Source organism: Dendrobates tinctorius, unplaced genomic scaffold (assembly GCF_039654945.1).
Source record: "Dendrobates tinctorius isolate UK_male_01 unplaced genomic scaffold, ASM3965494v1 ptg000007l, whole genome shotgun sequence".
Taxonomy (NCBI): Eukaryota; Metazoa; Chordata; class Amphibia; order Anura; family Dendrobatidae; genus Dendrobates; species Dendrobates tinctorius.
In genome coordinates, this window is record NW_027361675.1 from 23,934,253 (window position 1) to 23,960,756 (window position 26,504).

The 26,504-nt window shown below is 41.8% G+C and overlaps 1 protein-coding gene across 2 annotated transcripts in view; it reads left to right on the forward strand.

The window, feature by feature from the left end:
- The window catches only part of LOC141086501 (ultra-long-chain fatty acid omega-hydroxylase-like), a 115,050-nt gene that overhangs the window by 18,616 nt on the left and 69,930 nt on the right, over positions 1-26,504 (forward strand). Inside the window, exons 2-4 of one of the 2 annotated variants that reach the window (XM_073572618.1) lie at positions 3,611-3,833; positions 8,274-8,418; positions 18,797-18,850. In XM_073572618.1, the coding sequence (XP_073428719.1) occupies positions 3,612-3,833; positions 8,274-8,418; positions 18,797-18,850 (421 nt within the window). In that variant the 5' untranslated portion in view covers position 3,611. Of the gene's footprint in view, positions 1-3,610; positions 3,834-8,273; positions 8,419-15,881; positions 16,027-18,796; positions 18,851-26,504 lie in introns of both variants that reach the window. The other variant, XM_073572627.1, reaches the window with a different exon arrangement.

The window sequence follows — 26,504 nt, forward strand, 5'->3', positions numbered from 1 at the left end:
TATACCCATCTCACGTGTTTATTTTCATCAGGTAAACCAATAGAGCAACACAAAATTTAGAAATAAACATTTCTGACATTCAAAAGCAAAACAAAAAAAACAATGACAAATATAGCCACCTTTATTTACGATGACACTCAAAAGCCTTCCATCCATAGATTCTGTCAGTTGATTGATCTGTTTACAATCAACATTGCGTGCCGCAGCCACCACAGCCTCCCAGACACTGTTCGGAGAGGTGTACTGTTTTCCCTCCCTGTAGATCTCACATTTTATGAGGGACCACAGGTTCTCTATGTGGTTCAGATCAGGTGAACAAGAGGGCCATGTCATTTTTTTCTTCTTTTAGACCTTTACTGGCCAGCCACGCTGTGGAGTATTTGGATGCATGTGATAGAGCATTGTCCTGCATGAATATCATGTTTTTCTTGAACGATACCGACTTTTTCCTGTACCACTGCTTGAAGAAGGTGTCTTCCATAAACTACTAGTAGTTCTGGGAGTTGAGCTTCACGCCATCTTCAACTCGAAAAGGTCCCACAAGTTCATCTTTGATGATACCAGCCCATACCAGTACCCCACATCCAACTTGCTGGCGTCTGAGTCGGAGTGGAGCTCTCTGCCCTTTACTGATCCAGCCTCGGGCCCATCCATCTGGCCAATCAAGAGTCGCTCTCATTTCATCAGTCGGCCCAGTCTTGACGTTTTATCTTATATTTCTTGTTCAAAGGTGGTCGCTTTTCAGCCTTCCTTACCTTGGCCATGTCCCTGAGTATGGCACACCTTCAGCTTTTTGATACTCCAGTAACGTTGTAGCTCTGAAATATGGCAAAACTGGTGGCAAATGGCATCTTGGCAGCTTCGCGCTTGATTTTCCTCAATTCATGGGCAGTTATTTTGCACCTTTTTTTATCACCACACTTCTTGCGACCCTGTTGGATATTTGCCATGAAACGCTTGATTGTGCGGTGATCACGCTTCAAAAGTTTGGCAATTTCAAGACTGCTGCGTCCCTCTGCAAGACATGTCACAATTTTTGACTTTTCAGAGTCCGTCAAATCTCTCTTCTGACCCATTTTGCCAAAGGAAAGGAAGTTGCCTAATAATTAAGCACATCTTATATAGGGTTTTGATGTCATTAGACCACACCCCTCCTCATTACAGAGATGCAAATCACCTGATTTACAGAATTGGCAGTTGGCTTTCAAGCCTATACAGCTTGGAGTAGGACAACATGTATAAAAAGGATGATGTGATCAAAATACTCATTTGCCTAATAATTCTGCACCCAGTGTACATACAGTAAATACAAATAGAATAGGTAGATATATAGATGTCTATGACAAATACAATTAGTACAGTGTATGTGCAGCTATTTAATTAATAAAAGATTATTTTTCCAAAAATATGGCGTGGGCTCCTGCGCAGTTTTCGTAACCAGTAGAGGGAAAGCGTGGGAAAATTTCCCACGGCGCTCGCACCAACATCACATGGGTGAAGTGAGTTTACTGGCCCTGAACTCGCAGGACCTGTCTGACTGTACCACGATCAGGAGAACTTTCTCATGCACGCGGTGCCCTCAGACAGGGAATAGCAGTTCACAGGCAGACACTGAGCACACGGTGCTCAGTGTCTTCTGGTTGACAGGCTGCATGGTCGCATTATGTAACCATGCAGCCTGCCCTCTAGATGTCGCAGAGCTAGACCCGTCGTGGGACAAATGGATTAAAAGCATCTCTGTAGAATGGTGAGGAATATTGTTGTTTGTTTTTTACCTCTTTTGCAGATGATGAGGGGATCAGGGGAATAGGCGAGGTCGTAAGTATGGTTTAATTAAGATTATTAAAGGAGCTTGTGTTTTTCTTTGAATTAAAGGACATTTTTCTGGGTGTCTGTGTTTTCTTACACTGTGACTATGGGGTTAGTAATAGGGGCGTATTATTGATGCCTCTCCATTACTAACCTCGGGGCTTGATGTCACCTGACAATACAAAGGTGACATCAACCCCCCCAACTATCACTCCACTTGCCACCACTACAGGGCAAGTGTGGAGATTGAGGCTTAATGTTAGCATTAGAGGCGCGCCTTTTATGGGGTGGCTGAGAGCTGATGTTTTTAGCCAGTAGCCATGGCCCTTTCCTAGGCTATTAATATCTCGCAGCTGGTCTGCATTGCCTTTGCTGGTTATTGATTATAGGGGGGACCACACGTCATTTTGTTTGGGGGGTCCTCCATTTTAATAGCCAGTAAAGGCTAATTATACAGCTGTGAGCTGATATTAATAGCCAGGGAAGCTCCATGGGTACTGCCCCCTTTCCAGGCTATAAACATCAGCCGTCGCTTTCCCTCTGCTGGTTACAGGAGCCCACGCCATTTTTTTCCGAAAAATAATCTTTACATCTGTTAAATCCCGCTGTCAGTCTCCGACAGTGGCATTTAAAGTGCATGGGCAGGGGGCCGCGCAATTCTAACCCCTCATCAGCACGCCCGTGATGCGATTGTGTGATGCAGATAGGGGTCAGCTGAAGATCCCTATGTCTGTCATCACAGGCCGCCGTGGCTGGTATTTATAGGAGACTGTAATTTCTGCTATATACAGTAATGCTGAGGCATCACTGTCTATAGCACAAGAGATCAGGGAATCACAGCTTCAAGTCCTGTAAGGGGACTAACAAATACAATGAAAAGGGGAAAAAAAGGATTAAAAACATGGGGAAAAAAATCAAAAGTTAAAATCTCCTTTTTTTTCCCTCAGTTGTGACTTGGTAGGTGCACTGAATATAGGACTGTGTTTTTCAATACGGTGGCTAGCATTTATTTGCAGCAGGCAACTATTGGCACCTTTTTTATGCACTTTTCCTGCATATTTTGCACACAAAATCAATTTTATTGCATTAAGCACTGTATTTTTCTGAGGTATAGGTGACTGGAATTTATATGAAATAAGTGAATGCTCATTCTGAGTGGCACTATACACCATTTTCTCAGTGGATTTTTGTGCATTTAATAAAAGGCTGTGCTTTTTTCAATAGGGTGGCTAGCATTTTATATGCAACAGACAATTATAGGCACCTCCTTGCATGTAGCACTTTTTTCATTGTGAATTTTGCTCTTAATCTGTCTATTACATCAAGCATTTTATTATAATTTTTGCTATCTATCAAACAATAAGTTTTTGATTACATGAGTTTTATGGTGTTTTCCTGCCATATTTTCTGATATGGTTCCTGGTCTGTGTATTATCATGGCATTTTGTGCATATGCCCTTGTTTATTTTATGTATTGAGTAAATAATAAATTTAAGAAATTTTATGATCATGCTTTTTGCCTCATTTTCTGCCATTTACTAATGGTAGTTATGGCTTATGAACAAGCAAAATTTAATTTATTTTACAAATATCTGTTTTTTTTTTTTTTTTTTCAACACTTGCATAAAACACAAACTGCATGTTTGGTATCGCTGTAATCGTACTTCCCTGGAGAATCATATTACCAGGTCATTTTAATGGTAGAATGAACGCTGTAAATAAAAAACAGAACAGAAAGTTCTGCATGCTGCGCTTGTTATTATTTTGTAATAATTTTTTTGTTCTCATTTTCCGCAATCAGGATGCTGCCCATAGTGGATCATCTGCTGGATGTGCTAAATCTAGAGCACACACCCTTCAGGATTTATACCGTCGCTGCTTTACTTCTGTTCTTTGCTGGCCTCATTGCTCGAACTCTCCTAAAAGTGTCTCTTTACATCTGGGCGTATTCAACCAATGCCAAAAAACTCAGCTGTTTTCCAGAGCCTCCAAGGGGCAGCTGGATTTTTGGACACCTCGGAATGGTATGTTAAATAAATCTAAATTGTATCGCACATTTCCAAAGTATGTATGTATGTATCCAAAATATGGTTACCAACTTGTCAGACTGGTTGACCATTCAGCTAAAAGTCATGGACAGGCAAGTGTTTTTCAGTCATAGTTGAAAATGAATAATGAAAGATAAATCCGATACCTGATGTGTCTATAGCTCAAATACTAATAGGGCCACTAAAGGGAACCCATCACCAGGTTTTTCCCATATAAAGTAGAGCCAGAAACTGTTCACCCTTATAGACAGCATTCTAGAATGCTGTCTATATGTCCTCATTCCGCTCTCCATTCCGTCTGGTCCATTGGGTGTCGCTGATCTTGATCCGGTGCTTCCTCTGTTCTTGCAATTGTAGTCCAACTTCTTGCATCATGTGGATGACACAGCCTGTGTTATCCACACAATGTCCTCCATCATGCTCCTGTGTAGACGTACTTCTCTTCGTCCAATTGAGAGCAGAAGAAAGTGCTGTAATGCGCATGCGTGGGAAAAGGCCAAAGAGCTCCGACGCATGCGCACTACAATACTTTGCTCTGCCCTCAGCAGAGCAGAGGGAAGTACGCCTGCACAGAAGCACTATGGGTGACACTAGGTGAGATGACGTAGGACGCATCATCCACACATAGCAAGATGAGAGGAGATGCTAGATCAAGACCAGCGACGCCCATCGGACCAGACCATCCCGTAGGTGAGTATGATAAAAGCTTTTTTTGTGTTATGCAGAACTCATTAGCGACATATATAGTGAATTCTAGAATGCTGTCACATAGGACTTACTGGTGCTGGCCCTACTCTGTATGGGAAAAACTTGGTGACAGGTTCCCTTTGAGCTACTGCATCCTCCCTTGCCCAGGAGATGTGGTATGGTTAGACACGGCCATTACACAGTACACAGCAATAAAGTTTGTTTGTCATATCAATCAACCATATAAAAATGGTTGATGTACTATCTATAATAGAGTATGCCATGGTTGCAGCCAATGGGCTGTGGCCGTCATGTGACATTTATGTCAGGAGACCAGTGACAGAGAAAATAAATGTTAGTGCTGTTATAATGCCCCATGAATCACAAGTCTGTGGGTCTTATTAAATCCACCAGCAACCCCGACCGAGATTTTTTGACGTTTGCCGATGTCACATGTTGGTAACTCTTTTTACGAACCTTCTATGTCTGCTATTAACCTTCCTGCCAGCTGTCATTCTACATTGGAATAACAAGCAAATCTTGTTGATACTGTGTTGTATTGTCTAATAACATGGCTCATTACATTCTCAGTTTAGACAATAGAAACTTTTAACAGATAAAGATAAAATGGCGAATGCAATTTAGAAGCCATATTTGCTACACATTTGTGCATGCATTAATGTGCTAATACTGCATCGCTTCCTAAATAATAACTTGCATGTTCTTAAGATTGTCTATATCCTCTCTCAGCAAAATCAGTTCTCAAGCTCTGTACTGACGAGGGGCAATACCCCGGAACACATGTCTGCAATTAGGACAAAAGCCAAGTCAGAATCTCAAGTCACATTTCAATGCTCATTAAAGGGAATCTGTCACCTCATTTATGGCCTATGAGATGTGGCCACCACCATCAGGGGCTTATCTACAGCATTCTGTAATGCTGTAAATAAGCCCCCAATGTAACCTGAAAGATAAGAAAAAAGAGTTAGATTATACTCACCGGAGGGTTCGGTCCGGTCCGATGGGTGTCGCCGTCCGGTCTGGCGTCTCCTATCTTCTAGCGATGACGTTCTCCTTCTTACTTCTGCCACGGCTCCTGCGCAGGCGTACAGTACTTTATCTGCCCTATTGAGGGCAGAGCAGAGTACTGCAGTGCACAGGCACCGGGAAAGGTCAGTGAGGTCCGGCACCTGCGCACTGCACTACTTTACTCTGCCCTCAACAGGGCAGATAAAGTACGCCTGCGCAGGAGCCGCGGCAGAAGTAAGAAGGAGGATGTCATCGCTAGAAGATGGGAGGTGCCGGACCAGACCGCGACACCCACCACACCCTTCGGTGAGTACGATCTAACTTGTTTTTTTTATCTTTCAGGTTACATCGGGGGCTTATCTACAGCATTACAGAATGCTGTAGATAAGCCCCTGATGGCGGTGGCCGCACCTCATAGGTCAAAAATGAGGTGAGAGATTCCCTTTAAATGGTTAGTAGTGACTTGTAGGATTGCTGCTTCAAGCAGGTGGTGCTATAGAGTTCAAGTTCTTTTGCTCTCTGAAGAGTCAATTTGCATAGTTCTTCAAAGTATTTTATTTGTTAGTCATAACTTGCACTTTAGACCTGCTCTTATTGCAAAGTAGAATAGAAACTTACAGGGATGCTCAGCCATTTTATTGGGTTTTAAGTAGAATGAATGGGAGGTTTACTAATAAAAATGCTCCAAATGTCTTTCTCATGTGCCTCATATATTAAGATTTTTGTTACCCCTAGAAGGCACGATTATAAGGCGTCTAGAATAGGGATAAGGCTAAGAGTGTTTGTAAAACATTCCAAATTTAGTAAAAGTGTGTTCTATTTTTTTTTGTAAAAAAGTAGTCAAAAATTAAAGCATATAAAATATCATGCAAACTTAGACTTGACAAAAGAATAAAAATGAATGATAAAAATGCCGCAGATTTATCATCCAGCTTGAGCCATTGTGATAAATTTGGAGCATTTTCAGACTAATTTCCATTTACACTGACTAGCTATTACACTATTGTAATTTTGCTCCTGTTTGTATAGGATAGACAGACTTGCATGTACACTTGAAGCCATACACATTAGATCACAGTTTAGCTTTTCAGCTGACTGTCATCTCTAACTGCCTCATACACAAGAAGATTCAGCTCAGCCTGTACTCTCTATGGGGAGTACAAAATGAGTTGAACGATGATCCTGGCATCGCCTTATCTGCCCTCAGAACATTCGAGACTGATTTCTAAGTTCCCAATTATTATGAATCTGCTGGTGGACAATCAGTAGGAGCCCATCTACACTAGGTGGTCGGCTGATCTATCCAAAATCAACGAGGTTGGACAACTTTCATGTATAGTGACATTAACAGCTCATCTGTTCCCTTTGCTACACAAGGATCTCAATACAGATCATATGTAATGTACTTTGAAGTTAGTGGCCCCAAATGTCAAAGACTGGCCTTTTGTATAACAGCCCTGATGGGGAAGGAAAGGTGCAGGAATAAGCTGCACCAAATTCACTACGAGGCGCATGCCACTTAATGAATTTGGTTTATCTTATTAGTGGCGTGCAACTTGTGAGAAATGATACTCCAGTCGGGGACTGGAGTAATATTTCTGTTGAAAATAATGCTGTCGCTTTGGGTGAATTTCAAGGCCAGGCATTAACTATGCCCCGGCTCCTACAGAGCATCACCCATTTTGGCGGAGTTGCCGAAACCTATGTTAAAAATCAAAGTGTTTTACGCCTTTTTATTTACGTAAACACTTTGATGAATCACGGCCATTACGTCAGATCCTGATTATTTCTCTCTGTCATCCATGTGGCCACAGTATAGCATATCTCAGTGAGGTGTCGGCCCCATAATCATGTATTATTACAAAGAGAATGCAAAATCAAAATATGAATACAGATTAGAAAAAAATAGAGAATATATCTGGCTAAATGATTCTTAAAAGTAAAATATATGTAATACATTCCACTTAAATACACATGTGGCACCCAGGCTTGGACTGGCCAACAGGCAAAAAGGGCAATTACCAATTGACCCCCCCACCACCCTATATCAGCAGAAGTTAGCACAATACACTTGATTCTTTATGTACAGGCAGAAGTGTTCATCCAGTGTACTGTGTAGAAGTAGAGATAAATTTGGGAAAGAGGATATTGTAATATTTCCATGAAGCTGAACATTGGGCCCCAGAGTTAGTGTTATTGGTGGGCCCTTGGCACCGCCATCCAACGCTGATGGAACCTCCTAGATACGATGGTACAATAAGCAAAATAAATGTAAATCCATTTAGATGGGGAAGTAATCAGTCAGGAATGGAAGTCCTACGAATGCTCATTCACTATTGGCCCATCTGAACAGGCCGGCAATAACAAGGAAAAATGCTCATTCATTGGGTTTGATCATTTTTAAGCCTGCTTAAAAATCATTATTAGCAGCAACACCTAATCCTGTGTAAACAGGTGATATTGCTGATATTCTATTCTCACAGATTATAAAATGAAGCTTGCGTCGGCTCGTCTGAATAGGCCATAACGTGGAATTTGCTTTACTGCAGCATCCAATGGGCTGTTCTTGCTTTGGAGCTATAAAAGATTTGCACTTTGTCGTTGCTCCTTTTTAATGCTTTTATTGTGCTTCAGTCCTCCTAACCACTTTCTGCCTCTTGCTGCAGCTTAACTTTGCATTGTGCCTATCATTACTTGTAGTTTTTACCTAATGAAGAGGGACTGCAGGAAGTCAGCAAGCAAGTCAGCAAATGTACCCACTATATCAAGACTTGGATGGGACCAGCCATCCCTGTAGTATCATTGATTCATCCGGAAACCCTCAAACCTGTTGTTGCTGCATCAGGTATAGTACTTGGGATCTTCATTGAAACATTCAGTCTTTTCTAGTGGTGAGACAAAAACTTTGATCAATTTAGTTCTCCTATTTGGGTTGAAAATAATTTGCAAATTCTCTAAAATTACCTATCTGAACTACGTTATGTAATGTTAAAGTGATTCTGGTGTGGCGATCTAATCTAGATAATACCAATAGATTTGTAAGGCACAGGAACAGCCATTGAGCGTTTCAGGAACTCTGGGATAGGAGTGCAGACCAAGGATGACCATGGAGTCAGGAAGTTCAACTCAAGGGCAACCTTACTGGACAGACAGAAGAAGAATAACACTGTTATCTGTAATCTGTGGTTGCAGGACCGGAGCCCTGAGAACTGAAGCCTACCTCCTGAAACCTTCAGCTCCTCTTTTGATTAGCCAGCCTGACACATCATTGTTGTAGTATCACACACAAGAAGAGGCCAAAGAAGAGCTGCAGATGCCAGGTGGTAGGAGGCGGTTCTCAGGGCTTTTGTCCGTCAACCGGATATTACTAATATGGCCGCAGGACTGTGCCGCTGGACCAATACTACTGTCAAACAGGGCTGTGGAGTCGGTAAGCCACAGTTGCGACTCCGACTCCTGGATTTTATCAGGCTCCGACTCCGACTCCGGCTCCGACTCCGACTCCTTCATAAATGGCCAATTCATAACAACAAATTTACTGTTGTAAAATATTAAACATCGTGCTTATTCAGTTTCTCACCATCATATAAGTAATCAGACCACTTAGAGCAAAAACTACATTTATTAGAATACAATTAGAATATAGCAAATAACTTTTATAAACTTTTCTAAACTGTAAGTAAATATGCAATAAACACTTTTATGCAGTTAATAAGAAGAAATCTATAAATTTGTCCTCAGAAAAAGTATTGTCTGTCAGATCCTCCTTCATGGATGCCCTCAAATCTGATCTAATTATTTTGAGAGCAGATAACAACCTCTCTACACTAACTTGTGTTGGTGGCAAAGCAGGAACCACACGGGCAACATCTCTGACATTGTCAGGATACAGAGGAATCGCTTGTTGCACTGTTATTTTTGATGAACGGTCAAATTTCTCAATTTCTTTTAGTGCACATGAAAAATTCTGCTGAAATGTACTGGCTGTGTTCCTTGATGGGGATGACTCTTCTATGCGGGAACGCTTTGCACGGTCCTTGTGATCCAAATATTTTTCGAAATTAAATTCTTCATCAGTTGATGATGAGGGTGAAGATGTGGCAGGACGACCAAATTCTTCTTGTTCCTCCTGATTGTTCTGCAACCCTTTCATCCTTACTGCTATTTCAAACAGAGCTTCTTTTCCTTTACTTAGCTGTTGATCATCTAGAAGAATCCGATGCATTGGGTCTACATAAACAGCTGCCAAAAGAATGTTATTTTGTAATAGTAGCTCCTCTCTCCGTTTCATTGATGTAGCAATGCCACTTGCAATTAACCCTCCTCTTTGGGACAGGCGAAACATCAGGTTCTTCCACTCCTTTAAGAAAATACCTGGAGTTAAGTCCTCTGCTTGTAATTTTTTAGTCACTGTAAATGGGTGCTCTAGCAATTTTTCCAGCTCAGTCACCTGATTCCACTGAGTTTCATTTAGCGTCAGTTGAGGGTTAGCCATGTCTACAAGAAAGGTTTTCCGTTCAACCAAGCGCTGAATCATTAAGTAAGTACTGCCCCATCGTGTGGCTTGATCAATAATTGCCCCTTTTCCAGCACGTCTCTTCAAAATTGAGTCAACTTTAGGGGTTTTGGCAACAGTAGCCAATTTTCTCACCTTGCTGACACAGTTTCAACAAGATCATCTAAACTATCATGTTGCTGTTCATCTGAAGCAACTTCAGTTTGCTCCTCAGTTACAATACTGTGTTCCTCTATTTCAAACATTTCTGTGTCTGTGGACCCAGAATGTTCTTCTAGCTGCTGGTCACCATCATTACTCTCATTCATTAGCTTAATAGTACTTATTATATTTGAAGCATTGTCAGTTACGACAGAAAGAACTTGCTCTTTTTTAAGTTCATAGTCTTGCAGAACCTTTTCCACCAAGACCTGGAGAAACTCACTGGTGTGATGAGCTTTGGTGTCTTTTACTGCCAATGTCTTGGTAACTATTTCATTTTTGTCACAAACAAATCGGACATTGATGGCAAAATAGTTCACTCTGTGACGTGTGCAGGCATCCGTTTTAAGAAACAGAAAGCGTCCCTTGAGAGTTTTTTTAAGTTCTTCCTTTTGTTTAAAAGCTTCTTCGATTACTAATTTTCTAATACTCTCTCTCTCCAGAGAAACACCAAGCTTGCGGGCCATTTCCCCATTCAGACACATAAAAGCTGGTCGTGAAAATAATGAAATAGGCACACTATCCTTTACAACAAGCTCTATGATCTGTTTTTTAAATGTATCTACTGTCATTGTCACAGTAACTTTGTCACTGACAAAATATCTTGCAACTGATGGCTGCAAAGTTCTCTGCTCCTTTGTTTGGCTGGAAGAGCTGGGCACTGGTTCATTGGTTTGGATGCAGTCTTTCTCATCCACTGCTTTCAGTACTTCTGGATGAAAGCGCTGTAAATGTCTCTTTAGATTAGAAGCTCTGGTAGGAGCATTTTTATCTTTGCCTGAATATGCACTCATCTTGGCTTCACAGCATTTGTTTTCGTCTGGATCATTTGTCATACACTGACAGACATAATGTTTTCTATCTTGAGTGATGGTGAAATGTTCAAATACAGCTGATTTAATGTGACGCTTCTTTGACATTCTCAGGTTTTTAATTCTGCATTCACAATCCAAATGACAATTGTTTTTCCTAAAAACAATTGTACAAAATTATTGCCAGGTCGTACAACTGATATAGTGGTCAGTAATACTGTTATTATTCCTCATGTACTCACAGTTAACTGATGCAAAGTTTGTTGAAAGGATAATACTTCTTACAGTCTTCCTCTTCTGAGTAGCAGGCAGCTGTGAGATGCTTGGAAGACGCACACCTAGTATGATCTAGTCTAGAGGAGGAGCTTTACTACTAAGAATTTGCAACACATTTTCAGTTTCATACATTGTAAGTAGGGGGGTTGGGGCAGCATGAGGTTAACCAAGTATAAGATTAGATAAGGGCAGTGGAGAACAGTGACACACAAGAAGTAAGAAATGTCTCTATCTCCAGCAGAACTGCTTATCACTGTTGTTCATAGTTTGATAGAACATATATATTTGAGTAACATTTATAAAATTCATATGAAAGTTCAATTATGAAATATTAACATTTTTTTTTAAAGCTGGAGTCGGAGTCGGTGTTGGTACATTTCTACCGACTCCGACCAAAACTAACTCCGACTCCACGACTCCGACTCCACAGCCCTGCTGTCAAAGCCTCTTCCAATTACTAGTTACTCAAAACCACAGCTCGTGTACATACCTGAAGATCACCCCTGTTTTATACAGAAGGAATGTAGAGGCTGTGGAGAGACAATGTAAAAAAAAAAAAAGCACATCATGGTATGCAATACTTTTGTAGCATGGTGGTACTAATCAGTTTCATGCACAGCACCATTTACAAAATGTAGCATACTTAGTCCCCAAACTATATTATCCGTAACCAGTTACTTATTACAACCCTATAACTGAAATATAACCCATAAATCACATAACTGGGTAGCAAACCCCTCAAACTGAAAGGATGGAAGCTGCTCCTGCAGTAAAGTAGTAAAAGCAGGGTTTTCGTTCTTTTCAAAACTTTGTAGCTGGGAGAGTCTGACTTAGTTTCTAAGTATGGGGGATATGCAAGAGAAATCTTGAAGACAGTTGTGTAAGAATCAGACAAGTGAAGAGCAAATAAAGAGGTCCTAAGAACTGAAAACTATGGGCCTGATTCATCAAGAATGACGTTCATCACCGGTCTTGATAAGATCATCATGAGTAAGTCTGTTTAGTTGAAACGCGTAGATCGTTCCTACTGGTGTGCTCGGAGTTTGCTATGCACATATTTTTTTAAAGCACATATATATTTTCAAGTTGTCCAATAAAATTTTGTAAAGCTGCAGCTGCCTTTGTCCTGAGCTGGATCAGTTTTTTTTTTTCCCTTTTCCTATTTGATGTGGATGCTCACCACAATCCGTGCTGGGCGTTGGCAGGCTGGGGGATTTAACTACAGACCGGTAAGCTGACTACCCTTTTTTTTGGTCTTGATAAGATGGTGTACGCCTCTTCCTGAATATGGAGTACCGAACGAGTGACGTACACCTCATCAAAAATCCTACTCCAGTCACTGCTGAAGTAGGATTTGTGGTGTAGTTACCGCCATCATTTGTCATGAACTTGACGTGCGTTTATTGCCATGTCCCTGTCCCGCCCCAGCTCGGCCCTCTATATCGGAGCTGGGCAAAAATGGTTAAATTGCACCCAAATTATCAGACTTTTCACCGTTTATGCCAGAATACTGGACTAAAAGCTTTGATGAATTGGGTTATGCGTGCAACTATGTATCAAAAGATTAAGTCAACCAAAAGACAGATTTAATCAACCAAGGTATCATTGTAATCAGTATAACGATACAGATCTGACACTGTCTGTAGGTTACTGTACACAATCCTGCTGACAGGTTCCCTTTAATTTTGATTTATATTGATCATTTTTGTGCTTTATTGTTCTCAACGCATTCCACGGTCATGAAAAAAAGATTTGCAGCTGGAATATTTCATTCACTGATATTTTATTTTTTTGAGCAGTGTATTTGAGTGGAATTGAATTCTATTCAAAGTTTTTAAAAATCTGCACTCTGCCAAATGCAGATTTTTGTAATTTGCTTCCTCATGGATTCAGAAAAATGGAGGCTGTTGGCCATGTCCTGTTCTCGGCACATCTTCTTATTGCCGCCTCAGAGTCCCTTATGCTAGGGCGGAACTTCTGGATCTGACAAGCCCGAGGCCATTTCTGCACATGTGCACACGCCATGATGTAAACCGGAGAGGTGAGTACAAGGATTTTTTTTTTTTTTTTTTTTTTTACAGCTTATGTTTATTATGCTCTGACATCTAGAGGTCTTGATGCTTCAGCAGATGGCAGATTTTCAGCAGTTTATTATGATGTGGTTTGTAGTCTGCCAAAAAATGAGTTGAGTAAGGTCGAAGGGAAGTTCAATATACATATATTTCGTGAGATTATTCAATATCTGAACAATGAGGATGAGTCAAGGTAAGGTGTTAAGGATTAGTGCATTGGTTGGATATTTAAAAGAAGGGAAGATGCCAGTGGTTTGTTGGAGGGATGGGTCAAGGCTGGATTAATACATGTGTAATTTAGGGTATGAGTTAAAGTGAAGGACACAAGTGGTATAGGGCAATTTGGATAGCAGGGTGGAGATCTTTTAATGGGGCAGAAATTTTAGTAGAGGGGCAGAGTGGACTATGTTTTTCTCTGATGTTGTCACTCTTGTGTTTGATATACTCCACATGGCAAAGTTCTACACTGGGATGAGAGATGTGGTAGGGGGCACAGGGAGATGGAGAAAGAGGTGTTAAGGGGTAACTATTATTTAGAGTTGTGGGACAGGGAGGTATGACAGCAGTAAAGTAGAATGGACTGTCATGGTCGAGACCCTCATCTATTCTACAAAGTATGGAGCAGCTACAAAGAGTGCCTGTCACTCAGCGTATTCATGCAATACACTTGCAACACAGTGTTGTACCGTAATTCTTCATCTGCTTTGTGCTAGTGATGCCGGAAATTAGTCACTTTCAGAGTTCCTCAATAGATTACAACATGCACTTTTTCCCTGATTCATCAAGACCAGCGTTTTCTACACTGGTAATGGAGCGTGAGGTTCTTATTTCATTAAGAGGCACATGCCTATTAAAAGTCATGCATAACACAGGGGTGTGCGCCTCTCTATGTACCTCATCACTAATCTTACTCCAGTCAGGGACAGGAGTAAGATATATGATGTAAAGTACACCTTCATTCATCATGAATTTGACAAGCCGAATTCGACACGCTCCTGTCAGGTCCAAGCTCTGCCCACTTTGTCAGAACTGAGCAAAAATGGCGTAAAAATGCTAAAAGTTGCATATTGTTTGCACAGCCTCATGCTGTGCAAAAATTTTGCAACTTTTTAACCTCTTAGTGACGGGACCAATTTTTTAAATTCTGACCAATATCACTTTATGGTGATAACTCTGGAACGCTTCAACAAATCCCATTGATTTTGAGATTGTTTTTTCGTGGCACATTATAATTTACGATATCGGTAAATTTAGGTTGATATGTTTTTGTGTTTATTTATAGAAAATATCAGAAACTTGACAAAAATGTAAACAAAATTGCAATTTTCAAACTTTGAGTGATTATCTTTTTAATCCAGACAGTCATACCACACAAAAACATTAATAAATAACATTTTCCACACGTCTACCTTACAGCAGCACCATTTGTAAAATGTTATTTTAGTTTGTTAGCTTTTTAAGAGGTTTAAAAATGTAGCAGCAATTTTTCATTTTTTCAAGGAAATTTACAAAATGTATCTTTTTGAGGGACCTATCCAGGTTAGAAGTGACTTTGGGGGTGCTATATATTGGAAAACCCCCAAAAGTGATACCATTTTAAAAAGAGCACCCCCTGACATATTGAAAACTTCTGTCAAATACTTTATTAACCCTTCAGGTGATTTTTAGGAACTAATGCAAAGTGGTATAGCAGGAATGAAGAAGTGTTTGTTTACCACCTAAATGTCGCTAACCTCTTAACTGACCGCTATATCCGAGAGACTCTGAAGCCTCTATTTGGCCATGAACTGCTATGGCAAACATCAGGACCACACAATCATGGTCTCGGTGTGCCAATTAGATTAAAGAGGAAGCCCCCACTATATATTAACCATTTATTTGATGTAGTCACTTTTGACAGCAGAATCTAAGGGGTTAAACAGATATGGACGGTGACAACACTGATCGTTTGTGATACAGCAAGTTGTCAGCTATAATGTACAGCCGACAGCTGCTGGATTGTCACCTGTGAGGGGGTGATATTCTCTTATATCTCAGGTCACTAAAAAGATGTATTGGCTGTCATGAAGGGGTTAAAGCCTTTTACCCCAGTTTTCTACTTTAACAGCTATGATGACTCAAACTTTAATAGCCACATAAACATATTAAGCTGTTGAGTTTGGCTCAGGGGACCTTGCACGTCAGACGTTTGGAACTGGGCTATATTTTTTTTATCTTGGTAATCTGAACTATAAAATGTGATTAGCTTTGCCACCCTGCCTCTGGAGTTCTATCCAGGGACTATGTGAACTGGAGTCTCAACAGTTAGTACAATTTTTTTTTTTTTTTAGTTTTCTTTCTTTGTGAACTTAGGGCCATATAAGAAATCCCATATCTGTACATCTTAATTCCTTGCTGCCAACTATCTGACTGTCACTTCCCATCACTCCAGATTAGGAATACAGAAGAAGGACTGCTGGTGGTGAACGAGTTGGTCAAGCAATACATCTATGGCTGCTCCTGGTGGTTTAGCCTTTATTATCCCATCGTAAGGCTTTTCCATCCTAATTATACTAAGCCTGTGTTTCAGGTTCCAGGTAGTCTATCCTCTCTGACGTTACTGTCCTCAGCTTCAAAAATGTGCATGCTTTGCTTTCTGCCTGCTGATAAAAAAAAAAAAAAAAGAGAAGCAACATTTCCACAATTAAAATGGGTAATGAAACGCCATGTTACAAAGGTTTTTGCCAGTATTCAAAAGGTGGGGTACATTTAAGAAATAGTCCATGTGACACATGACATATAGCATTGCTAAAAACTTAAAACTGTTCACACCAGAATTTTTATGCATATGCACATGCTGAATTTGTCTATAGACTCAATGAAAAAAGAGTGGGGTGTTTATCATCCTTTGTACACCTGCAAAAGGCCATGACTCTTTTTGCTTAAAAGTACGTGGAACTTAATGTAGAAAACATGACCTAGCATTTTCCAACAGATTCAGTATAACTTACACCAGGAAGTGGCATAGCTCATAAGAAATGTATTCTAGTCGATGACTGGAGTCCATTTCCTGACTCTGGTGCTGGAGGATCTGGCAGACTTTTAATTTAAGGGGTTGGCCAGTCTGGTGGTAAACGTCTTCGGTCATTCTATGTGACGGCAGAATTCTGAATCCCTTCATCTTGCTCGACTGTTCAACAGTAATTTTGACCAGGGGTGCCCAAACTTTCATTGCCACTGTACATAAGTTTCCTATGTTAAAGAACTGCTATTTAGTCTTTACCATTTTTAATAACTGCTGCGGTATGAAAACAGATGGCACACGGATCACAAATGATAAAGAAAAAATCATCTGAAATTTCTGGTTGAAACTCAGACATTTTTTTTTTTACGCTTGTGTGAATTTAGCCAGACATTGGGCAACCACAAAATGACTTTTATTTTGCAATAATTGAGTAGATGTTACCCAAAGGCAGCATGCAACCCACAAAGTCTTGTGTTAGGAGCAGTCGCACTGCCAAGTCTGCAGGTCCGCTCCAGTTTGTACAGTAGGAGGCAGGTCCGTTGTATGGTATCACAATTCTGTTAGAGCTCTGTGAATTTTATAAAACCGCAGGGCGATGAACCATGGCTATACTGACCCGTGGCATCGGAGGGCAGGTGAATGTGCTTTGGCTATGTTCGTTTGCAGTGTTGTGCTGTGATTCAGGAGAATAAACTGTCAGTGACAAACGACCAGTTCAGTTGTCATTGTTTTATGGTGTTGTGCATTTTGTTATATTTGTGTTTTTGCTGCTACGTCTCTGACCGCCACCACATGTATTAAATATGTTCTATTAAAGAGGTTGTCCACTACTACAAAAACTCCTTCTCATTCCTCACGTTTGGCCCCGTTAAAATGAAACTATCTATACTCGCATCCGGTGCCGACGCCGTTCCAGCAATGTCGGCATTCCAGTTCCCAGGGCACACGATAGGTTATGTCACATGAACCCTGCCTCAATCGGCGCCGGCTACGCTGTCCCTGCCTTCAAACGTATTGAACATCAACAAGAAGTAAAGGCTGCGGCTGCTCTCTTGACTTCCTCTTGATGTTTGATTTGTCGGAAGGCAGGGACAGTGACGCCAGCGGTGATTGGGCGCAGGGTTCATGTGACATAACAACCTCTCGTGTGTCCCGGGAACTGGAATGCCGACATTGCTGGAACAGCGTCGGGCCAGGAGGAGAGTATAGATGGTTTCATTGTAACGGGGCCAAACGTGAGGAATGAGAAGGGGTTGTCCAAATAGTGGATAACCCCTTTAATGCCTATACCTTGTATTGCTCTTTGTGCACAGTGAAATACAAAATAACAAAGCCTCATTTACATTTTTCATGTATCAACTGGTCCTCCCTATACAAAGCAGTGAATTGGTCCTCATATAATACTCTCTTATAATTGTCTTGTCTTATCTACACACACAAGGTGGTCATTCTTTTTGAGAATGCTTAAACTATAGCAGGGGTGCACAAACTGCTGCCCACAATGCCATTTTGTATGGCTCACAGACATCTCTGACTGGTTTGGGGTTCAGTAACTGTCATAAACTAATGGGATAGCTATTTTCTGAAATAAATAGTGCAAGGGAGGACTGCTATCTGTCTACAATAGTGGACATTGTACAAATGGAACCCCCACTTATTAGATTATAGCATACAGTTAGGTCCATATATATTTGGACAGAGACAAAATTTTTCTAATTTTGATTCTAGACATTAACACAATGAATTTTAAACAAAACAATTCAGATGCAGTTGAAGTTCAGACTTTCAGCTTTCATTTGAGGGTATCCACATTCAAATTGGATGAAGGGGGGCGTTTCAGCTCCTTAACATGTGCCACCCTGTTTTTAAAGGGATCAAAAGTAATTGGCCAATTGACTCCAAGGCTATTTCATGGACAGGTGTGGGCAATCCCTTCGTTATGTCAAAAAAAAAAATGTTGTCTCTGTCCAAATATATATGGACCTAACTGTATATAGTACTATTGATATACACTTTGGATCAAAATACCCCTTCAAATTTTATACGGTGTCGTACAATCACACAATTTGTCACTCGGACAAAAAAGGTTGCGCAGCTCTGATCTATCGGGAATCTGACATGTATTGCAGTCTACACACATAAAAGAAGTAAAAATGTACATTTATACATGGTTACTGACCTAAATAAAGGCATTACTTCTTCATGACACTAATTAAATAGGAACGTCAAACATGATACTACACTAACTATTCACATTTCTTGACCTTGGCATCCTTTACATAAACTGCAACACTTTTTTTTTCTATTTTTCTAACGATCACTATTATTTTTTTTGTTCACAGCTGCCATTGCACCAAAAGATGAATTATTTTATGGCTTTCTAAAACCTTGGTTGGGTAAGTTATGTTCCTTTTTTTTTTTCATATGTATTGACGTGTTAGGATAGGATATGATTTGTGTGTACATGACTAATATCGCTATTTCTACATCTGACATCTTTAAGTGGCTTGTGTCTTTTTTTTTTTTATAGGCACAATTTCTGATTGTAAATTCTCCATGACCTTAGCATCAAAGTGATAAGATTAGCTGCCATGATGTCTACACTGCTTACATAGAAAATAAGAGATCAAGCTCCTCTATTTCTCTGTAGAAGCATGCACATTATAAAGCAATACCGAGCAGTGTAACTGTGATCCCATCTCTAGTGTGAAGTACAATACTCGCCTCAAGCAGTAGTCCTATTTCTGTGTTTCCACCTCCTGAAGCATGTCCCTCTTTAGAAATACATGCAGCCGCACACTTCGGTCCTGAGTGGCGGTGGCATTGCCGGGTATTGAAACGCGAGACTCATGCTGGCCTAATTCAGAGAGTGCGATCAGTGCAGGAAAAATAAGTCATTGAAAAGAGGACAAAAAAGCCATTTGTCTCTTAAAGAATATATCTTTTCATTGCTTGCATTGCACTATTGATTCATTTTTGAAAATAGAAATGTCTTTTAAGGTTAATTACTCTCATTCATAAAATGTGTGTGATGACTTGATTATAAAGATGCAGATTGTCTCTTCAGAGCGGAAGAGGACTAGAACTCTAGTGCCACCTATAGGAAGTAGCAATCCTAAAAGTCAATATCTACTCTGTAATAATCCTTGTTACACGACTTGGGATAAATGCCAAAAGCTAAGTAACAATTTGCAGACACTGTTTCGGTGTACTGCCCCTCGTCAGTGGAAAGTGTGAAATCTGGTTTGGCTGGGTGAGAGGTGTCTGACCGGGATCCAAGGAGTAACGTTTCTCCTTGTTGAGAGTGACATGTCAAGCCTGACATGCCAAGATGAGGAGACTTTAAGTCCAACAAAGATCGAACAGTGTCAACTATAAACTTTTATTCTTCTGGGATTTTTAATAGGTCATAACAATATTCTCTTGAAAAGATACAGAAAAATAATGTGTTATAAATAAATTCCTATATACATTTCATTTGAAAATCACACTAGTTTTGTCAAAGGAGGTAGTCACTTTAGTACATTATTGTTCACCGTCTTGTTACACTAAAGGTAAGTTCACACAAGCGTATAAAAAAAATAATGAGTTTTATCCAGAAAACTCGGACTTTTTTTACCCTCACTTTTCATCCATGTGCAGTCCGTATGCAATCCGTTTTTTTTTTTTTTTAAAGCAGCAATTATTAATCATTTACGAGACCATTTACAGTTTCCTATGTTAAAAAAATTGCAGTGACTGCAGATTCGCACATCTTTACTGCCCCATGGAATAACATTGGTCCTAGTACTGTCTGTGTCCAGTCTGGTTTTTTTTTACAGACAGCACTTGGGCCGAAAATACAGTTGTGTGAAAGAGCCATAACAGAAACCTGGACCTATAATGTTAATAGGGCAGGTGCCTGTGAGCATGCGCAGGAGAGGTCTTTGTAGGCTGGTTTTACACTTGCCGTGTTTTTTGCGGGTCGTATGGCCGTGATTTTTGCGATATCCCGCAAAACGGGCTGTAAAAAACCTTCATAGATTGCTGTTTTTCCCTGTTATAACAAATAGCAAGGAAAAAAATGGCAATCCGCAAATACGGTGTACCGCAAAAACAAGCAAACGTTTTTGCAGTACCATTGAAACGCACTGTGGCTGTGTCCGTAAACCGTGAAAAATATCGAGCAAGCTCGATATTTTTTCACAGACGCAAATACGGCCCTCATGGCCACATGGAGCACGGCACTCCTACTAATTTTTGCGGGCCGATTTTGCAGCCCCATAGAAGTCTATTGGGATTGCAACAAAAGGCCAGCAAAAATACGGCAAGTGTAAAACTATCCTAAGTGGAGCAAGACGGCAGCCAATTTAATGCACTACAGTGACAACATAAGTGTGATTTGCTAATCAGTTATTTAGCAATTTATTTCTAATGACGTTTTCTTAGTTTTCTTGTTTTTTGCATTCCCTTTAAGTTTAGCAGGCTAAGCAGTGGCCACATGTAAGAGAAAACCTGCTAGAGACGTGGTCATGCTAGTGCTTGACTTTATCCATCAATGTCTCTATCAGGTTTATAGATACTTGGATACAAAAATATGATTGAATAGTGTAGACCACCTAATATGAAAAAAAATGCGAAGATTCACATTAAAAAGATAAAATCTTGTAGCACTCATCAGTAGTGTGCACTTTGTCAGGCATGTATATGTCATGGCATCGATGCATGTGTCTTATAGGGAATCTGTCAGCAGGTTTTTACTACCTCATCTGAGATCTTAGTAGCCAAGTCTGAGTCACAGAGGCTTCTCGATTGGAGAGAGACAAAGTGGCCAGAAAAAGCGCACACAAGGAATTATTATTAAGAAATAATGAATGCAATTTTTATTAATATACGCAAAATTGCAAAAAGTGACAGAATAATATAAAACAAATGCCTCTAATGTGAGGGACGCTGATGGATAGGGATCCCGTTAGACATTCATTAAAGGCAAGTGTTGCATGTTGGCTGCTAAGGAATAAATTCCTTGTTGCTAAATATAAATGATGAGCCTAGATATAAATGTCATATACTGTTTTCCCAAAGATAGAGCAACTTAAAAAGAGTATACAACTTTGTGTATAAAGTGTTACTGTATAAGAGGGAAATATCTAATAAAAAAATTCCCCATGAAGAAGTGTGGACGAAATGCACATCGGTGTGGAGGGACGTGGCACGGACCCCTCATTCGTAGGAAGTCTCATTGCATGGGCTTTTTGCCTGCATATAATATAATATATGGAGGTGTTTGGCTGTTGTATATATTGGGAAAGATGGCAGTCTCCATCTATTGTTGGAACGGAGTTCAATTGTATCATTCTATTTTATTCAGGAAGTCCATACACTGAATCTAGGATGCTGACTGCCACACAGCCCCAATCTTTTTTTATTAGCTACTAGCTGAAGAGCCCGGTGCTGCCCGGGCATAGTAGCTAACTACGGTTAGTTATAACAAATTATAATGATTTTATCAATATATATAAAGCTGAGTATAGCCCCGCCCATTCTGCATAGCCACATTCACTATAATAACCCACATCATCCCGTCAGCCAGAGCCACTGGACTACTACCACTAATATTCCACATCATCCCGTCAGCCAGAGCCACTGGACTACTACCACTAATATTCCACATCATCCCATCAGCCAGAGCCACCAGACTACTACCCCTAATATCCCACATCATCCCGTCAGCCAGAGCCACTGGACTACTACCACTAATATCCCACATCATCCCGTCAGCCAGAGCCACCAGCCTACTACCCCTAATATCCCACATCATCCCATCAGCCAGAGCCACCAGACTACTACCCCTAATATCCCACATCATCCCGTCAGCCAGAACCACTGGACTACTACCACTAATATCCCACATCATCCCGTCAGCCAGAGCCACCAGACTACTACCCCTAATATCCCACATCATCCCGTCAGCCAGAGCCACTGGACTACTACCACTAATATCCCACATCATCACGTCAGCCAGAGCCACCAGACTACTCCCCCTAATATCCCACATCATCCCGTCAGCCAGAGCCACCGGACTAATATCCCACATCATCCCGTCAGTCAGAGCCACCGGACTACTACCCCTAATATCCCACATCATCCCGTCAGCCAGAACCACTGGACTACTACCACTAATATCCCACATCATCCCGTCAGCCAGAGCCACCAGACTACTACCCCTAATATCCCACATCATCCCGTCAGCCAGAGCCACTGGACTACTACCACTAATATCCCACATCATCACGTCAGCCAGAGCCACCAGACTACTCCCCCTAATATCCCACATCATCCCGTCAGCCAGAGCCACCGGACTAATATCCCACATCATCCCGTCAGTCAGAGCCACCGGACTACTACCCCTAATATCCCACATCATCACGTCAGCCAGAGCTACCGGACTACTACTCATAATATCCCACATCATCCCATCAGCCAGAGCCACTGGACTACTACCCCTAATATCCCACATCATCCCATCAGCCAGAGCCACTGGACTACTCCCCCTAATATCCCACATCTTCCTGTCAGCCAGAGCCACTGAACTACTACTCCTAAGGCCTCTTTCACACTTCCGTTTTTGACCATCAGTCAAAATCCGCCAGGTTTTGAAAAAAACGGATCTGCCATTTTTTTTTTTGCGGATCCGTTTTTTTCCCCATTGACTTGCATTACTGGCGGATCTTGACGGATGGCCATCCGTTGGATCCGTTTTTGTGAGGATCCGCCAAAATTGTTGCGTCCGCCGGCATGCCTGGACGGACCTTGCAACGTTTTTTTTGTTGTTGGATCCGCATTTACCATTGCGCATGCCCGGAGAAAGGAAGTCAGGGAGAAAATTAACCCTGAAATCCTGTCTGGCGGACGAAAAAAATTCTCTCTCTCTCTTTTTCATTCTGCGGATCCGCACAAGATGGATCCTGTGGCATCCATTCACATCAGTTAGAAACGGATCCACTTTTCCGCCTTTTTGGCGGATTTTAACTGACACAAAAAACTGAAGTGTGAAAGAGGCCTAATATCCCACATCATCCCATCAGCCAGAGCCACCGGACAACTACCACTAATATCCCACATCATCCCCTCAGCCTGGAGTCAGAACCACAGCGCTGAGTGGAACGGTCCTAACTTCCATAGTGGGGATCCCTTTAAGGTAGGCCTGGCGTCAGAACCAGAGTGCAGAGTGGATTTGCCCTGCCTTCCATACCAATTATCCCTTTAATAGAAGCCTGGGATGAGAATCAGAGCGCCGAGGGATTTGCCCTAACTTCCATGCAGGAGATCCCTTTTAGGCTAGTTTCACATTAGCGCTTTTGAGCGCAGCGACGGCCCGTGCACGGCCGCCGCTAAGCCCCGCCCCCTGCCGTGCCTCTGCCGGTAGCTCCGCCTACCGGAGCATGACGCTGCATGCGTCCCCTATCTTTATCACTGGGGGCGCAGGCCGTGCGCAGTATGCGTTTGGCGGCGCATGCGTCCATTTCACGGTGCGCCGACCAGCGCCAAACGCAACCTGCTGCAGTTTGGTTGCATTCGGCACACCGTGAAAAGGACACATGCGCCGCCAAACGCATACTGCGCATGGCCTGCACCCCCAGTGATAAAGATAGGGGACGCATGCAGCGTCATGCGCCGGTAGGCGGAGCTACCGGCGGAGGCGCGGCAGGGGGCAGAGCTTAGCGGCGGCCGTGCGCGGGCCGTCGCTGCGCTCAAAAGCACTAATGTGAAACTAGCCTTAGAGAGCCTGAGGTCAGTACCAGAGCATTTGAAGGCAATTGCCCTGACTTCCATACTGGGGATTCCTTTAAGAGAGGCCTGGGGTCAGAACCAAAGCGCTGGATGGATTTGCCCTGACTTCCATACTGGAGATCCCTTTAAGAAGGGCCTGTGGTCAGTACCAAAGAGCAGAGTGGATTTGCCCTAAATTCCATACCAATGATCCCTTTAAGGGACCCTGGGGTCAGAACCACAGAGCTGAGTGGAACGGTCCTAACTTCCATACCGGGGATTCCTTTAAGGCTGGGGTCACACTAACCGACGCAAAATACGGTCAGTATTTTACATGCGTAATACGGATGAATGACCCCTAAACAGTGCTCCGTATGTCATCCGTAAGCAAGGTGTGGTCGCGTATTTTGCGCATGTAGCATCCGTATGTAATCCGTATGGCATCCGTATGGTGAGATTTTCTCGCAGGCTTGCAAAATGGACATATAATGGAGCCCTATGACAGGGTTTCTAACAGAAGCCAAAAGAATAGATATAGACACATAGAATGCATAATATATATATATATATATATATACACACACACACACACACACACACACACACACACACATATATGTATATATCTATTCTTTCGTTTCTTTATTAAACCTGTCAGTGTGAGTTTACTGTATAGCGCACTGAATTGCCGGCTTTGCTGAAAGACACCTGGTGCGTATTTCTCGCAAGTCACATGTGTGGTCCGTGTGTAATCCGTATTTTTTGAGCACCCATAGACTTGCATTGGCGTATTACGGCCGTAGTACGCTGACAATCGCAGCATGCTGTGATTGGCATGGACCGTAGAATACAGATGAGAAATATACGGCTGGTGCGAGGGACCCCATAGAGAATCATTGGTCCGTGTGTAATGCGTGCTTTTAGCGCCTCTCACTCATCCGTATTCCTCGCCAGTGTGACCCCGGCCTAAGAGGGAAGATGTGCCTATAGGATAAAGGATGTGTGATGGGGATATGGGCACAGGAGGGGGGGATTCATTTCTGTCATGTGCTCTCTGCTCCTTTCAGGGGCCAGACAATGGCTGGGAGCTTATGTTCCCCGGGGATGCTAGATTTCTCCCACCATGTCAGTGTCTGCTGAGGTGTTGTCAAGTGGGAAAACTGTTGCTCATAGCAACCAATCACAGCTCATCTTCTTTTGAACAGCTCTGGTGAAATGAAAGATGCTTCGTGATTGGTTAGTGATAAACACACACATATATATATATATATATACAGTGGGGAAAAAAAGTATTTAGTCAGTCAGCAATAGTGCAAGTTCCACCACTTAAAAAGATGAGAGGCGTCTGTAATTTACATCATAGGTAGACCTCAACTATGGGAGACAAACTGAGAAAAAAAAAATCCAGAAAATCACATTGTCTGGTTTTTTTTCATTTTATTTGCATATTATGGTGGAAAATAAGTATTTGGTCAGAAACAAAATTTCATCTCAATACTTTGTGATATATCCTTTGTTGGCAATGACAGAGGTCAAACGTTTTCTGTAAGTCTTCACAAGGTTGCCACACACTGTTGTTGGTATGTTGGCCCATTCCTCCATGCAGATCTCCTCTAGAGCAGTGATGTTTTTGGCTTTTCGCTTGGCAACACGGACTTTCAACTCCCTCCAAAGGTTTTCTATAGGGTTGAGATCTGGAGACTGGCTAGGCCACTCCAGGACCTTGAAATGCTTCTTACGAAGCCACTTCTTCGTTGCCCTGGCGGTGTGCTTTGGATCATTGTCATGTTGAAAGACCCAGCCACGTTTCATCTTCAATGCCCTTGCTGATGGAAGGAGGTTTGCACTCAAAATCTCACGATACATGGCCCCATTCATTCTTTCATGTACCCGGATCAGTCGTCCTGGCCCCTTTGCAGAGAAACAGCCCCAAAGCATGATGTTTCCACCACCATGCTTTACAGTAGGTATGGTGTTTGATGGATGCAACTCAGTATTCTTTTTCCTCCAAACACGACAAGTTGTGTTTCTACCAAACAGTTCCAGTTTGGTTTCATCAGACCATAGGACATTCTCCCAAAACTCCTCTGGATCATCCAAATGCTCTCTAGCAAACTTCAGACGGGCCCGGACATGTACAGGCTTAAGCAGTGGGACACGTCTGGCACTGCAGGATCTGAGTCCATGGTGGCGTAGTGTGTTACTTATGGTAGGCCTTGTTACATTGGTCCCAGCTCTCTGCAGTTCATTCACTAGGTCCCCCCGCGTGGTTCTGGGATTTTTGCTCACCGTTCTTGT